This window comes from Malus sylvestris, chromosome 17, assembly GCF_916048215.2.
Source record: "Malus sylvestris chromosome 17, drMalSylv7.2, whole genome shotgun sequence".
Classification (NCBI taxonomy): Eukaryota; Viridiplantae; Streptophyta; class Magnoliopsida; order Rosales; family Rosaceae; genus Malus; species Malus sylvestris.
Genome location: NC_062276.1, coordinates 24105108 through 24121308, shown reverse-complemented (window position 1 = coordinate 24121308; position 16201 = coordinate 24105108). Strand labels below are relative to the sequence as shown.

Sequence of the window (16201 nt, the reverse complement as noted above, 5' to 3'; positions counted from 1 at the left end):
CCTTGTCAATTCTGAAATTGTTTTAAACTGATGTTGACATTTTATTGACAATGATGGAACAGAAATGATGGGAAAGTATTTCTGTAATTAACTCTAATTATAGTGATTAGATGTGTCGCGCGCGCACACACAAACACACGCATGTTTGTATATATTGGTCGTGCAATACTGACGTCCACCTTAATCAGCTAGATAATGCCAAGAGGATATACTAAAGTATAAGCAACCACTGACATTTGTTTCTGTCTTTGCATCACCTGATCATTTGTCTTGTTAACACAGTTGCACCAATAAATTACTATGATCAAGAAGTAACAACATAAAAAACTGGCCTCCTCAACTATTAATACACTCTCAGTAAAAATACTGGTAGCCGAAAAACCCTAAAGCAAGATATGGGTTCTGAAGTTGAGCAAAAGCTTCCTGTCCTAGATTTCTCCAAGGAAGCTCTGAAGCCAGGGACCAACTCATGGCTCTTGGCATGCAAAGATGTTCAACGAGCACTTGAAGAGTTTGGATGTTTTGTAGTGTTGTATGACAAAATCTCTGATGAATTTCGCAATGCTTTTGTTGGTTCCCTTGAAGAACTATTTGATCTCCCTACCGAGACCAAAATGACAAACAAATATGAAAAGCCCTTAAATGGCTATGTGGGACAAATTCCCAAACTCCCTCTCCATGAAAGCTTGGGCATCGACTGTGCAACCAATTTTGAGGAGACTAAAAAATTCACAAAGCTCATGTGGCCTACTGGAAATGATAAATTCTGGTAATTAATTTTCTAATTTTCGCTTTTGTAAGATCACCTTTCTTATCCTTCTACATAATAAATTGTGGGAAAAATTTTCCCCGCACAACCATGGTTTTGCGGAAATCATTTTCCAACAGAGGTGTTGCATAAATCATTTCCTTGAATCGTTTACAATGGTCCTAACATTTTTTTTTTTTTTGGGTGGTTATAATTAAGTGAAAGGGCATATGCGTTTGCAAAAGTGGCGGAGGAGTTGGATCAAATGGTGGCTAGAATGATATTTGAGAGCTATGGTGTGGAGAAGTATTATGACTCGTATGTTGGATCGATCTCTTACCTTCTTCGGATCTTGCAAAATAGATCACCCAAAGAAAATGAGCACAATCTTGGCTTCGTTGCTCATACTGACAAGAGCTTCACAACCGTACTTTATCAGAATAATCAAGTCAATGCTCTGGAGGTTGAAACAAGGAACCACGAATGGATTAAAGTTGAGTTTCCACCTTCATCCTTCATAGTCATGGCGGGTGATGCCCTAATGGTAGGTCACTAATTATACTGACAAAATAACACATCAAATATCAAGCACCCTAATCTTAACGGATGCTCAATTTCTGAAATTAAGAGATTTTAATGTATTATCATTTATATGTTATTAAGGTTATCCTTAACTCTTAATTCGTAGAAGATATATAATTTACATTTATGGTTTGGTCGTTGATTAGGCATGGAGCAATGACAGGATATTATCTCCTAATCATCGAGTTATTATGAGTGGGAATGAAACAAGATACTCGTTGGCGCAGTTTGCATTTAGCGATGGCGAGATACATGTACCCGAAGAGCTTGGCGATGAAGAACGCCCATTACGCTACAAGTCATTTGATCATCCTGGACTACTACGTTTCTTTCGCTCTCAAGATCGTTATATTTCAAACAGTGCTATAAAAGCCTACTGTGGTGTTTGAACTAAACCTTGCAGCTAAGAAGTATATTGCTAGCTGTGGGTATATTGTGTGTTCATCTCAAGTCTTGGTTTGTTTTTTTTTTTCTTATGGATATGAAAATTAATAAATTTGTATTTCCTAAGAGCAAGCTAATTATATGTGTGCAAAAAGTATTTTTCTTAATTGTCATTGCCAAACATTGAGAAAAGAAATACTATTACACCAAGAGACTGACATTTAGAGAGGAGGATATATATATACTAATTACTAAGGACCAGAACAAGAGTCCTTATGAAACAATATGATGACCAGAACAAACTGGAAGATTGAAACAGTGTCCATCAAATGTGGGGTAGAACTAGATTTTGAGAATATATAGCATATTTCGTATCTAGGATTCTGGAAGATTGAAACAAAGTCCATCAAATGTGGGGTAGAACTAGATTTTGAGAATTGCATATTCGTATCTAGGAACGATTTTGAAAGGACTGATTGTGAAATTAGGAGAGCTTAATCTAAGCATGGCTCATAACAAGCCATCACAATGAAGTAGCTATTCAATTGACAAGAAGGGCCTTATTATTCCCTAAATCCTTCATTTTTTTCAACAATTGCGTAATGAATGATGCATAGGTTTAGTTTAGGGAAAAGACATAGGAAAACCCTAATCTTGAGCTTTAACTATGAAAAACACCCTTTCCAGATGAAAATGTTTTGTCGGGCAAAATAAGGCTTTTGTCACCTAAATCTTTGCCCAACAAAAATTTGTCTGGAAAATTTTGGTCAGGTAAAAATCGTCGCACAAATGTTTGCTCAACGTATTTTTGAATTTTGTAGGGCAATAACATTTATCCGAAGAAACGAGCAAAATGCATCAACCAACTTAGGCCAACAACCAAAACTTGCCTGACGACAGTATTTCGTCAGGTAAGTAATTGAAAGAAAATATATAAATAAAAGGTACAAAATACATGCTCGACGAAAGTATATGTTAGCCAAGCGTTTAATATTTTTTTTTAAATTCATAGTTTAATTTTATGTACTTTAAATAAATAAATTAGTTTTAATTATACTAATTTCAAATTAAAGGAATCATAATATTAAAAAAAATATTTAGTTATATTAAAACTAAAATATTGGTACAAATGTATATGTACAGTATCCTAAAGTAACTACTCCTAGGGTGATGGCTGAAGGTCGTTTGGAAGATCAGGGAGGTGAATGTCAGAGGCTACATTCCCTACGCCATCGCATCAATATACCACATAAACTCCTCCTCCCGCTCATGTGCATCGTTTTCCCGAGCTTGATTTGTTGGCGCAATTATTCTCCTCGCTGGCGCATGGCTTCTAACTCCATCTCCACATGCTGTAGTCTGGAAGACGTCCCACTTGGAGGCTGAGAGCTAGAGGAAGAAGATCATCTGAGATCTTGGACTTGACCCGCTCCTAGGGCCACGAAGCTCTCGGCCTTTTTGTTGCCCAACCTCGTCCATTAGCAATTGTAGAAACACATCTGGATTTGGTGTTAACTACACCATTGGCGTTTTTGGTTGCTGTTGAAAGAGGTTGGTGAAATACTCGTCATTCTTTTGTGACATAGATGCCTACAAAAAAAGGAAATCAATTAAAATTATCGATCATATTTTTTTAAAATTGAATTGTAATGAACTTGAAACTAAAATTTGAATGGAATACTTACATAAATGTCGTCAGCCACCTGGTTGCCATAATTGGCATGTGTATCACCCCAAGCGTCAACTTCCATGAAAAGCAAACCCTTCTCACGCCGTTCCTTGACCTAAAATGTGAGGGCCTGAGAACCAAAATGATGGAGATACTGCTTCGCTTCCTGATTACCCTTATTTGCCTTCGATTTCTGTTGAGAATAAAAAAATTTAAAACTTACCAGAAATTGCAGGCTCTAAAATGGATGTAGAGCTAGTACCACTCGTCTTTCATTTCCCCAAACTCTAGAGGTGGATCGGTCAGAACTTCAACAAGAAATGAACAAGTCTGGTAGTATATGAGTAGCTCGTATTTCCACTCCTTGTACTGCTCAAACCATACCTGGTTTGTGTACTCGAACATACCCCGCACTTCTATGTCGATATTGAAGTTGACCTGAAATAGACAAAAGAAACAAGTGTATTAGTTAACAAAAAAAAAAAAAAAAACAGAGTTACCCAAGTCTCTTTCTTCATCACCTCTTGCACCTCTCGGGCGAGTTTCCTCCATATAGGGGGAGCATGGGGCATTTGATGCGGATGATGGCTCCCATGTCATGAGCTTGTTGTGAATATCGCATTTAAGAATGGAAAAAACAAAATAATTTCGGAAAATTGAAAAAAAAAACCAAGATAAATCACACCAAGAATTAACGTGGTTCGCCGATAAGTGCCTACGTCTACGGGACATCAACAACAATCTTTTCACTATATCAACAATGAGTACAGTGACAAATCTTGCCAAGTCTCTAGTATTAAGACTTGACGAAAAACTTGAAAGAACAAGAACAAGAAATACACTCTTATCTCTTTTGTTTTCTCCCATACACTTTGCCCTTACAATTTTCTCTCACACTAATCCCTTGAGTGCTATAAAAAATATGGTTTTGCTCCAAATTCAAAACTAGTGCAATAACTCCTTTATATGGACATAATAAAGGTGTTCTTCTAATAAAACCAACATATTGTAGACTTTTAGGTCCGCGCGCCGATGTCAAGGGTCATAAATGATCACAATCTTGGCTTGCATTATGCGGTGGTTCGGTTTGAGGACAAGCCTCTATAGATTCCCTATGTTTTAACCTTCTTCTCACCTTCGGCTAGGAGTTCTCTGTTTCCCTTAGGGGGCATTGCCGCCTAATCGGCATCACCTCCGCGACGTCACAAGGGGGTGTTGAGGCTAGCATAGAGCAGGGTTGTTTCCGGCTATCAATACGGCAAGCAGATCGGGGATTCCAGACCAATGAAGCTAATGAAGTAGACCAGCTCGCCAACTTTGTTGTGGCCGCCTGGGTACTACTAGTCTCTGCGACGTCACAATCGGTTGCGGCCACCTTCTCTAACAAGAGGTAAAGCAGCGTCCATAGGTGACCAACTGCAATGTCATCTATAAAACATAATCACAATAAAGAAATACTAATTTACAAAAAAAAAAAATTTAACTTAATTCTAATAAATCGCATTAATTTCTAAATATTTTATTAAATGACATTATTTCAAAAAATACATACAAATTACAAAACATTTCTAATATTCCCTATTACTTTACAAAATTCTAATATTGCCTACAAAGTACAAATGTCCTACAAATTTCTAGTATATCCTTCAAATTTCTAATATTTCCTACTAATTAAAAAATTTCAAATATTTCCTACTAATTACAAATGTTTCCTACAAATTTCTAGTATTTCCATCAAACTTCTAATATTTCCTACAAATTTAAAATATTTCCTTCAAATTACTAAGGTTTCCTACAAATTTCTAGTATTTCCTTCAAATTTCTAATATTTCCTATTCAAATTAAAAAATTTCTAATATTTCCTACAATATTAAAAGTTTCCAACATTTCCTAATTTTCACTATTTCACAATTTTCACAATTTTCCTACCAATACATCAAAACCCAAGATTTTGCACATGCAACTAATATAAATCAAAGAGATGAGCAAACATACCTTTAGGGCAGAGAGAGAGAGCATAGAGAGAGCGAAAGCATATATAGATATATCAGCAAAGGCACAAAGGACAAAGAAGAAGATTCTCGGCTGATATAAAATATCAGTGTTCTAAAAAACGACCTAGGCGGCCGCCTAGGCGCTGGGCGGGCACCAACCGAGGTGATTTTGGGCAAATCGGGAGGAAAAATCGGGTTGGGCCTAGGCGGCTAGGTGGGTTAGGCGGGCTAGGCGGTCCTAGGCGGCCCTAGGTGGTCCTAGGCGGTCCTAGGCGGCCCTAGGCGGTCCTAGGCGGTCCTAGGAGGTTTTTTTATTTTTTATTTTTTATTAATTGCGTGCTTTTTTCTTTTTTGGTTTCATGGTGGTATACTTATGGAAATGGTGTATCTAATTTGCAAATGATGAATTTACTACAAGTTCATCCAATACTTATGGAAATAGTGTATCTAATTTGCATTTTATCATTATTTTATTATCCATACAAGTATAGTTTTTTTTTAGGTGTCAATATGCACTTATTTACAAGATATACAAAAAATTTACCTAAATCCGCCTAGGCCGCCTAGGCACCGCCTAGCCGCCTAGGCGCTAGGCGCTAGCCCGCCGCCCGACTAGCGCCTAGCGTTTTTTAGAACCTTGTAAAATATCAATAAAAGTTGCAAAGGTTTAAAAATTGTGACACGTGTATTTTGACATAATTGATTCGTTGGGCAAAAGTTGCATAGAAATGTCCACCCGGTTTAATTTTGTGCGCAAATAAATGGTGGGAAAATAACTCTGCCTGACAAATTTTATGATATTTCGTTGGGCAAATACTCTAACATAGGGGAAAATATGATATTTTTGGAAAAAATGGGGAAGATTTGAAAGTTTACCCGACAAATGTAGTATTCTTGTCCGATGAACTTTGTAAATTTCGTCAGGCAAACACCAAATATTTTCCTTTTTTTTATCCTAAGTGGTTAAAAGATTATCCAATTTGATCAGGTCAATTCAGTGTGTGGTTTTACTCCCAGTTAGCATCCTCGCAAAAATCATCAAAATCAGAGCTAAAATAATCATTAAATCAAGATGATACGTTTCTAATCGTCGAAGAATTTTGTCCCATTACCTAATGTTTTATGATTTTTGTCTATGCAATCTCGTACTATATTAAAGAAAGTGTGATGATTTTATCATTGAAATTAGTTTCGTAGATTGTGTATCCCGTCTAAACAAATAGATTCAACCAAAACTTAGAGTTTATTCTATAATTCTATTAAGTAGAATGTAAGATTTGTGGTAACCACTAATGTAAATATTTTAAATTGATGATTGGATTCGTTCATTGTATTTTTCTAGGGTCGAGGAATGTAGTTGCCAAAAATCATCAAAACCAGAGCTAAAATAACCTTTAAATGGTGATGATTCGTTTCTAACCATCAAAGAATTTTGCCCCATTATCTAATCCATGAAAGTTTGTTTTAGGTGATTTTTGGTGCATGTGAACGCGTATTATATTAAAAAAAAGTGTGACGGTTGGATGGTTGAAATTAGTTTCGTAGATTGCGTATCCCGTCAAAACAATAGATTCAACAATCACTTAAGAGTTTATTCTATACTTCTATTAAGTAGAATGTAAGATTTTGTGATAACCAATAGTGTAAATACTTTAAATTGATGATCAGTTCATTCATTGTATTCTTCTAAGGTCTAGGAGTATAATTGTAAAAAATCATAAAAAATGAAGCTAAAATAACCGTTAAATCGTGATGATATGTTTCTAATTATCAAAGGATTTAGTCCCATTACCTAATCCCGGAAACTTGCATTTGGGTTTTTAGCATATGCCATCTTGGAGTATATACCAACTACATTGACAGTTGGGTTGTTGAAATTAATTTGCAAACTGTAAAAATTATCGAAGGAATTGAATATGCGAAAATATTCCTCATTTTTGCCAGATGACATATTTTAGTTTGCTTGACGAATTATAAACTCTAAACCTAAAATAGACCTTTACCCAACAAAACTTGAAAGGTTCATCGCACAAAAGGTGGCATGATACACATGCCAATTTTCCCCTTGGTGCGAAAACTTTGCCCGACAAAGTTCACTTTGCCATTCAAAATGTTTCGTTGCCTAAAGCATCTAAAAGAAAACAAAAACAAAACATTGACAACTTTTGCTTGACAGGTTCTTTTATTCCATCTGGCAAAGTAACTTTACCCGACTAAATTATATTCGTTGGGCAAACTTTCATTGATAATTGGTAATTTCTGGTAGCGTTTGAATTTTATTAGCCCCTTACATTATTGATAAATCATATGTTTAAAAAGATTTTGAAATCATTATACATAAAAATAATTGAAATAAGTTGGATTATCATATAATTGAGTGCTACTACATTACCCAAATAGAAAACTATATTGCCACCCCATCGATCGGTTCATAGGTACAACACAACTTAATTTAATCATCATTTTTGTGGTTAAGTATTTGTCCACATATGTTCTAATTGTCTTACTATGACATCACTGCATCAATGGCACCTCTATAAATAAGTCGCAAAAATATCACTGCATAAGTCATTCCCCAAACAAGCTCGCAATACCGAGTTGGTTAAGAGAGATTTCACTAGACAGAATGGGGTCAGAAACTCAGCCTAAGCTTCCTGTTATAGATTTATCTGATGAAAACTTAAAGCCCGGTACAGATGCATGGCTCTTGGCATGCAAAGAAATCAAGGATGCACTAGAAGAGTATGGCTGCTTCGAAGCTATTTACCATAAAATTCCTCTGGAACTTCACAACTCCATTTTTTCTGCGATGGAAGATCTATTTGGTCTTCCATTAGAAACTAAAAAGCAAAAAACCAGTGATAGGCCTTACCATAGCTATTTTGGACAATATTCATTCCTTCCTCTCTACGAATCCCTGGGGGTCGATAATCCAACAACTGTTGAAGGAGCTCAAGGTTTCACAAGCATCATGTGGCCTCAAGGAAATGCCCATTTTTGGTATATTTTGATAAATCAATACTCACTCTAAATTCTTCTTCTTCTTTTTTTGAAGTATATACATATTATATTTATCCCAAACAAAAGTTTATGTTGTCAGACTAAGCAAAAACTAACCTAATCAAATTTGCCAGCATAAGCATTTACGTTGACTGAGATTGGGAGGAAAAGAATCCCGCATACATATATTTTTCTATAATATATATTATGCCTACTATGGTTTAATTCTGTATTCTTTTGATTAGTGAAACTGCTCATTCCTTCTCAAAGCTCGTAGCAGAATTGAGTCAAATGGTGACAAGAATGGTTTTTGATATGTACGGTGTGCAGAGGCTTTTTGACTCTCACATGGAATCAACTACATACCTGCTTAGATGCTTTAAGTACAGAACACAAGAAGAGAATGAAACCAATGTGGGACTGCATCCTCACACAGACAAGACCTTCATATCCATACTGAATCAAAATCAGGTGAATGGCTTGCAGATTGGAACAAAGGATGGTCAGTGGATTGATGTGAACCCTTCACCCTCATCTTTTCTAATTTTGGCAGGCGATGCATTCATGGTAGGTCACTTTCTTAATTTCTTGCAGTTAAAGCGTGATTGATAGAGTTTTTATCTTTTGTTTGTTGGTTTGATTTATGAACTGGAATATTGATTTATTAGTACATATATAAATTCTACAATGAGTCATACATAATTAGGTATTGAACTCATCATTCAAGAAAGTCAAACATGAGATGAGACAAGTGGGAAGAAATAACATTAGAACGTACTACAAATATAGATCTTTTTAATCCCAAATATATGCCTCAATGCACTTTTCCTTTCTCTTGTTTTCACTTGGCAGGCATGGAGCAATGACAGAGTACCCTCTTGTGATCATCAAGTCACCATGAAAGAGAACAAAACCAGATACTCCCTAGGACTGTTCGCATTCAAAAGCGGGATTATACAAGTACCTGAAGAGCTAATTGATGAGAAGCATCCCTTGTTGTATAAACCATTTGATCATTTCAGTTTCCTTGACTTCGATCGAACACCAGAGGCAAGGAAATTGAAGTGTTCTATCAAAGCCTACTGTGGTGTGTGAGATCTCTTTTGATCTAGAGGGATTGCCTTCTTACTTTGCATAATAACTCCCTGAAACGTTGGCTTTTATAATCTATTGTGCATCTAAGTGTGGGTTTGTTGCTGCTTTTCTTGTGAATGTAATATAGCTTGTGAGGGTTGTTGATCTGAATTCCTCCTTTGATTTTACTAAATAAAAAAGTTATTATGGTGTGGTTTTTAATAATCTTTTTCTTTTCTTGGATTAAAATATTGTCCATTAGATTTAAACTCATGACACTACTCAAGTATAAAGTGGACGAATGTATCCATTAGACCAAATTGTTGGGTCATATGTTTTTGATTCAGATGAAGAAATTTTTTAACCATGACAATACCAAAAAATTGTACCTAGACGTTTAGTCCCCCTTCTCTGGCTAGGGTTTTTGGATAAACATATAACTAAAAATACTTTATAACGAAATTACTATAGTTTTTCAAATGTAAGCTCATGATAATATCACACTTTAGAAAAAGTAGGTCAAACTCAATGCTTTAAAGAATAACTCAATGTACTTTGTAACATCTTGCAGTGTTTGTTGTTATTAAAGGTAGACTACATGTGATATGAATAAGATGGATAACCTTACAACACATTTTCACAAATGGCTTCATGGAGAGCAATTAGTTTATGAGTGATCCAAATATGTAACAACTAATGTTTGCTATGTTAAGCACCATGAAATCTTCAAGAACCACCTCAAGTTTCCCCTAAAACCCAACAGAGTCTTGAGGATCTCGACGCCCCTTGCTAGTTTGATCTATCCTTAACTTAAATACCAGTTATGCAGGTCCAATCGATTTCTACAAAAAAAATCCAGCACAATCAACCCTAAAAATAAGATATTTTCAAAATCATTTTATTTACGAAAAAGAAAATTCAATACGCTCCGACCCGTCCAATAACAGCAATCACTTCACAACTACACTAATGAATTATCCAAGCATTCCAACATAAGTTTACATGTGAGAGTGAAAAAAACACTTATCTACGGCACCATCCTTTAAAACTCATTTCTATTCCCACTTTGCTCCAAGAAACTTAAATTTTCTCACTTAACACTTCGAAAATCAAATCCTATCTCACATATTGACTCCCATAACGTCGGAAAAGGATCTTCGCCGGATCCTTTTCCTAGGGATCCCGGGAATCCCATGATCGTGACCGTTTATTGTACATTATGCGGTCAGTTTTCGTTAGGTACTATTTATATTTGATTTTAAATTTTAAATTTCAAATGATTTCTGACCGCACGATGAATGGCCACGATCATGGGATCCCTGGGATCCCTAGGAAAAGGATTTGGCAACGTCATCGGTTCCATTAAAATACTGATGTCGCATGAAATGGGACCCACTTAACACTTTGAAAAAAAAAAAGTAATGTTAGGAAGACTAAATTTGGAGACAAAACTTGTAAACTAAATAATGTGTCACCAATAAGAATGAACACGCTTATTAACGCTTAAGTAATATACTAATCACCAACTTCCATGTCTGTTGGTTTTTAAAATTTTGTTCTTTCTTTCTGGTTGATTCGCACCACCACCGGCCCGCTCCCCGTATCCTCCCAGATTTCGCCTTCCAACAGCCCCACCAACCATAAGCCAATATCAAACTATAATTAAAGCCTTATATTTATCAAGAAGAAAAATCCATCGATTGATTAATTCTCTGGATTATAATAATTTGAAAAAGAAGGGGATTAAACAAGTAGGTGGGTTTACTTGGCAAATGATTGAAATATCTATTTTTTGTTTTTAGGGTTCTTCAATTCTTTGTGGCCTTTCTTGACTGAGAATAAGGTGGGTAATTGGGGACTTGTTGGAACTTATGGGATGTTTAGTCCCTCATCGGCCAGCAACTTAAGTGAAAGAACCATTATAGGTGAGCTTTTCTCACTCATTGTTAACCAAGAATTGGGCTTAACCGATGGACCAAAGCCCTTCTGTTCATATTAACATGTTAAAAATTGGCCTTGGGGCTCGGAAATTTAACAGTTGGTTTTGGTTTTACGTTTTTGTTGTCCGATTCAGTTTTTTCCGAAAGAATTAAGATTGTTACCGACTCAAACAGTTGCAACCGTTAACAGTCACAACTGCATCTAACAGTTATAACAGTTGGGTTAAGCCATTATATATCATAAACGTAATTATCAATTGAAAACGTTTCCTTCCTGTTATTTCACTGAAAAAACACACTTCATTTTACAAAGAATTCAAGTTCGAATCCAAGAACTTGGATTAATAGTTGTATCATGCAATATAGATGTCCACGAACTATTGCACTAGTTTGCAGGGGCATATTTATGTCTTAGGAGATTGCTACTACAAGTCTTTATCTTTGAAGAAACAAGTTAGTAATATATGTTGTGATTCTATTTATAACTTCATTTAAATATACATTGTGGATGCAAATTTCTGTTGTCTCTGCATGAGCTTGTGTGTCAGCATGTGTCGATGAGCACTATATATGATATGTTTGCTTATGCGAGATTAAGTGATTATGGACGTCATGCGCTCATTTACAAGTATTGAATTCTTGAGATATTGCAAGCTATGGTAAGTATTTTCATACTATACGTAGTATGTAGGTTTAGGATATTATACTTGTTTTACGGCGAGGGGTTGTAAAGTTTTCATAAAAGTTTTTATAAAACTTTATTTTTAGGCACACTCACCCTTGTTTTCGCCCCTCCAGGTTTTAGTGGTTGAGCTATCGTGTCAACGAGGATTTCTAGCAAACTGTTGTGGGAATACTATTGACGGTATAATTCCTTTTTTACCTTTACTGTACTTTACTTATGCTCTGACATCACATGTGAAATGAGTTCATTCTCGCTCACATGCGCACTCTTACATTTAGGCACTTAGGTTTAAATTTATTCACATTTTCCACATCACTACACTTTGTGACTTCATCACCCTTCTGGTATCGGCTAGCACAGCTCGATTTAGAGTTCAGACAGACATTCCGAGTCAGGGTGCGTCAATTTGGTATCAGAACATAAGTTTGGGTAGTATTGCGCTCATCACACGCATGATGTAAGCATTCTTGGTTCTTGAGCCTAATTTTTGAATCTTACCACCTCGTCGAGCACGAAAAATGTGTTAACTTTTTCTAAGTTGTGAGAGATTTGGACGACTTATTGACCTTCTAAAAGAACATTTCGGCGGCCACCTCTATACTTTAAATAAAGAACCTTCGTACCAAGGAAAATCACGATTTGAGACAAGTTGATAGCCTTGAAGCAGGGCTAATGTATCGATAATTGTGTGCCACCGAAGACTTTACCAATCAATTCCATCACTATTCTCCGGTCATTGTTACCAAACATTTCGAGATAGGAAACGAAGAATATTTTTGTTTCCTTGGCAGTACTTGCTTAAATACCACTTGTTAAAATTCCTACGAAGTGTACCTTCATCGAGATTCCAGAAATGTCTTGAGCGACAACCTAGTGCTAAAGTGGTAGCACTCGATGGAAGAACATCTAGGGGACAACCACTTTTGGTCCTCGATAGCACTAATATTTTCAAAAGCACTAGTGATTGTTCTGGATCTTCAGGAGGAAGATCGACTTCCGTTTAAGTCCATTCTAAATTAGATTTTTAGCAAATTCTTTTTTTCCGGCCTTAGGACTTTCCAACCAATACTAGTTACCAGAGTTTCCTTTGGTGATGTACATGTCATTTCAATGAGCATAGGCATAGGCGTACGAGTTGTTATACCTACAGTTAGTAGAAATCCCCGAAGTAGTAAGTATTTTCCCTAGAATTAATGAAACCACCTAATAGGTCCAATTCCTTACCAATCATCCGAAACTATCTACCTGAAAGGGCTTTAAACTATAATCAACCTACGGTGGCACTATTAATTGACGATATTGTCCGATATCCATGAACTGTTAACCAGTATTCAGGCAGTATGATTTCTGATACCAGACACATGTACTAGTATCTATGAGTGATACCTTTATGTGAGAATGCCGGTTCATAGTTTCAGGGTAGCGAACAATATCAAAATATCATATGTGCGTTAATTAATGGCATGACTGAAAGACTGGGAGTGATACCTTTGGTGTCATTTCTCCAAATTTTACCTGGGATATCACCAAATGGTGAAGTGAGGTTCACCATCGATCCACTTTCTCGTACTACACTAGTTTTCCTTGCATCTTTTCGAACGAGTCCTACATTATTGAGAGAACTTAGTTACTAAAGCTTATCGATTAGGAATTTATCCAACGAAACACCTTATTTAGGGAACCTCAAACTTTTCCGTGAAGGTGAAAGACTAAACCTTAGGATTGTACCTAGATTTTAGCAACTCAATCATGTGACGATTAAAACCGTGAATACCCATGCTTCGAATTGATGGTCTACCTGACCAACCTTTGTAACCCGAGCTTTCCTCCATAGCCTGACGAATTCATTGTGGTCTTAACGACAATTTTCTCATCTACCTCAGAAGTGAGATTAAATTTTCCAAACACCAACAATTAGCTTTATACCAAATTGCTCAACCGTTAACTTTGATTCAATTGGTACTTTTCTCAGGAGATGTGATCTTAGTGTATTCTTCTCTTTTTCCCAAAAAGGTTGTAATGGAAGAAAGTTGAAATTCTCACAAAGTGTTGCGAAATGCGAGATATTCTTGGTTTTGTCGATTGTATAGACAATTTGATAGCGATTTTTCGGCTATAGTGTTTTTCTTCACATATCAACCGAGGAAAGTTAGTTTAGTTGTGATGTTGATTATGAATAAAGTTTCTGACAACCGAATTGTTGTTTCACCTCATCTCAGTTTTATGCCTTTTGATGACAATGATCATTTTGAAATCCATGATGTCGTGTTCTTTGGATGTTTCGGCTGTGTAAAGGTAGCATGGCGGAGTATTGCTTATATTTTCCAACGTGTAGAACCGTTGGAAATGAACCATCTTATTCATGACTTAGAGTCAACATTTACCATCTTTACTTGAAAATCGGATGACACTTCTATGTAGAGAAACGTGTTCAAAATCTTTATCAACCTTAGACCTCTCAAGTACATAGTCATTTGAAAAGAATTAGATTTCTGACAATGGCGATAGAGGAACCAAATCAATATCTACGATTGCACTATCGTGTTTCATCCCGGTTGTGTAAACGTAATTACTGTTTACTGCTGCAAAATGCATATCTACCCTTGAACACCTTCAGCCTGTCCTATCCAAATTCAACTGGAATTCACGAGTATTGATATGACCTTACTTACGATTTCTCAAGAAATCGTTTGAGTGGTTATAATCACTTCCTGTATATATATGGAGATATGGAAATATCACCATAAGCTCCCGGTATAAGGTATCTTGTACATGTGGAGATTATGACAATGTTTTGGTGATTATCGACCGACTTGACAAATCAACACACTTTCCATTGGTCCAGAGAGACTACATTGTTGACCACTTATTACAATTACTCATTCTTGAATTTATCAGATTTTCTAGCATCTCAATCAACATCTATTCTGAATGTGATTTCATATCCATCTTTTTGGGCCGGAAGACATTCCAGTCATCCTTGGGTATGTGTACACCCCACCGCACTTCGTATTATTTTTAATGCAAAAACCGTCTAGGAGAATTGCTCGGACATTGAAGTTTTAGTGGTGACCATTAATTCCTCAATCACCTAACAAATACTCTACTAAGCAAATCTTTATCGTTGGTGATTGAATATTCTAAAAGGTATCGTTGTAGCGAGATGTCATGCATTAATTTCAGTTACCTTGTATTCTAGGATTGATGAACTTGTTTTGACCCTCAAATTCTTGAGTGTTCTTTTAGCCCTCTCAACATAGTTTTTCACTAAATTCAAGAGAAATTCATTATGAATCTGCTTGCTAAGGCGTTGTGGACTACATGGTTCGACAACATGGTGTGCATGTCATTACTATATCTCATCGTGATACGTGTTTCACCTCTAAGTCTTGGGAAGTCATCTTGAAGGATATGAGTACAAGTTGTTGTCCGGTAACACACTTCATCCTTAGACTAACGGCCAGTCTGAACGAATTATCCGGAACTTCACGGCATGTTGTGTTTATCTGTTCTATAGTTTTACCATGATTGTAGTAGACACTTATATTTGTTAGAGAAGCGTGTAATGACGCTTATTATTCCGGTTTGTGTGTGATATCATTTAAAGCGTTGTATATAGATTTTATGCACAACATATGATTGACAGAGGAGTATTACGAACATGTATTTGAATAATTGAGATTGCAATTTAGGAAATTGTGTGCTATTTGCTTTGTCACCCGGGAGGGTAGTACGTGAACGTGGTCGAGGCGCTAATCAAACGATTTTTATGTATTTCCCAATGGGGGCAAGATGGTAATATTTTCCCATCGGGAATTTGTTGCTGGCTTATCGAGACAACAGTGAGTTGTCGATATCGCGGGCTGCAAACCGTAATATCAATAACTTATTCATTGTGTTCATTAAGTAAGTGGACAAGTAGGTCCTTTTATGTTAACATTTATATTTATTTATTTATTGTTTGGGCTTGACCCAAGGATACTACATGACGCAATGAGTGCGTAGGTGAAAAATATTCTATGTTTAGTTTTAATTTCAGTACAATTATTCTAACTTTATGTTATTATATATGTATTTTGACAAGATGTTATTATACATATATAAATACTTTCGATTTCATGTTTT

The 16201-nt window shown here is 36.1% G+C and overlaps 2 protein-coding genes across 2 annotated transcripts; both read left to right on the top strand.

Annotated features, from left to right (window-relative positions):
• Positions 1–348: 348 nt before the first annotated feature.
• Positions 349–1787, top strand: LOC126612410 (2-oxoglutarate-dependent dioxygenase AOP2-like). The gene is made up of 3 exons (XM_050280809.1): positions 349–769; positions 968–1292; positions 1477–1787. The coding sequence occupies exons 1-3, from the start codon at positions 396–398 to the stop codon at positions 1717–1719; spliced, it is 942 nt and encodes a 313-aa protein (XP_050136766.1). The 5' UTR covers positions 349–395; the 3' UTR covers positions 1720–1787.
• Positions 1788–7960: 6173 nt separating this feature from the next.
• LOC126612125 (probable 2-oxoglutarate-dependent dioxygenase AOP1) lies at positions 7961–9676 on the top strand. Its single transcript, XM_050280436.1, has 3 exons — positions 7961–8377; positions 8623–8944; positions 9230–9676. Exons 1-3 carry the CDS (start codon positions 8004–8006, stop codon positions 9470–9472), a joined length of 939 nt encoding a protein of 312 aa, XP_050136393.1. The 5' UTR covers positions 7961–8003; the 3' UTR covers positions 9473–9676.
• The last annotated feature ends 6525 nt before the right edge of the window (positions 9677–16201 follow it).

What these genes read in the sequence shown, in the direction of transcription:
- LOC126612410 (XM_050280809.1), top strand. Translation starts at nt 396, where the DNA reads ATGGGTTCTGAAGTTGAGCAAAAGCTTCCTGTCCTAGATTTCTCCAAG. An exon ending in ACTGGAAATGATAAATTCTG is followed by an intron (nt 770 to 967) that starts GTAATTAATTTT and finishes GTTATAATTAAG; the next exon opens with TGAAAGGGCATATGCGTTTG. An exon ending in TGGCGGGTGATGCCCTAATG is followed by an intron (nt 1,293 to 1,476) that starts GTAGGTCACTAA and finishes GTCGTTGATTAG; the next exon opens with GCATGGAGCAATGACAGGAT.
- LOC126612125 (XM_050280436.1), top strand. Translation starts at nt 8,004, where the DNA reads ATGGGGTCAGAAACTCAGCCTAAGCTTCCTGTTATAGATTTATCTGAT. An exon ending in CAAGGAAATGCCCATTTTTG is followed by an intron (nt 8,378 to 8,622) that starts GTATATTTTGAT and finishes TCTTTTGATTAG; the next exon opens with TGAAACTGCTCATTCCTTCT. An exon ending in TGGCAGGCGATGCATTCATG is followed by an intron (nt 8,945 to 9,229) that starts GTAGGTCACTTT and finishes TTCACTTGGCAG; the next exon opens with GCATGGAGCAATGACAGAGT.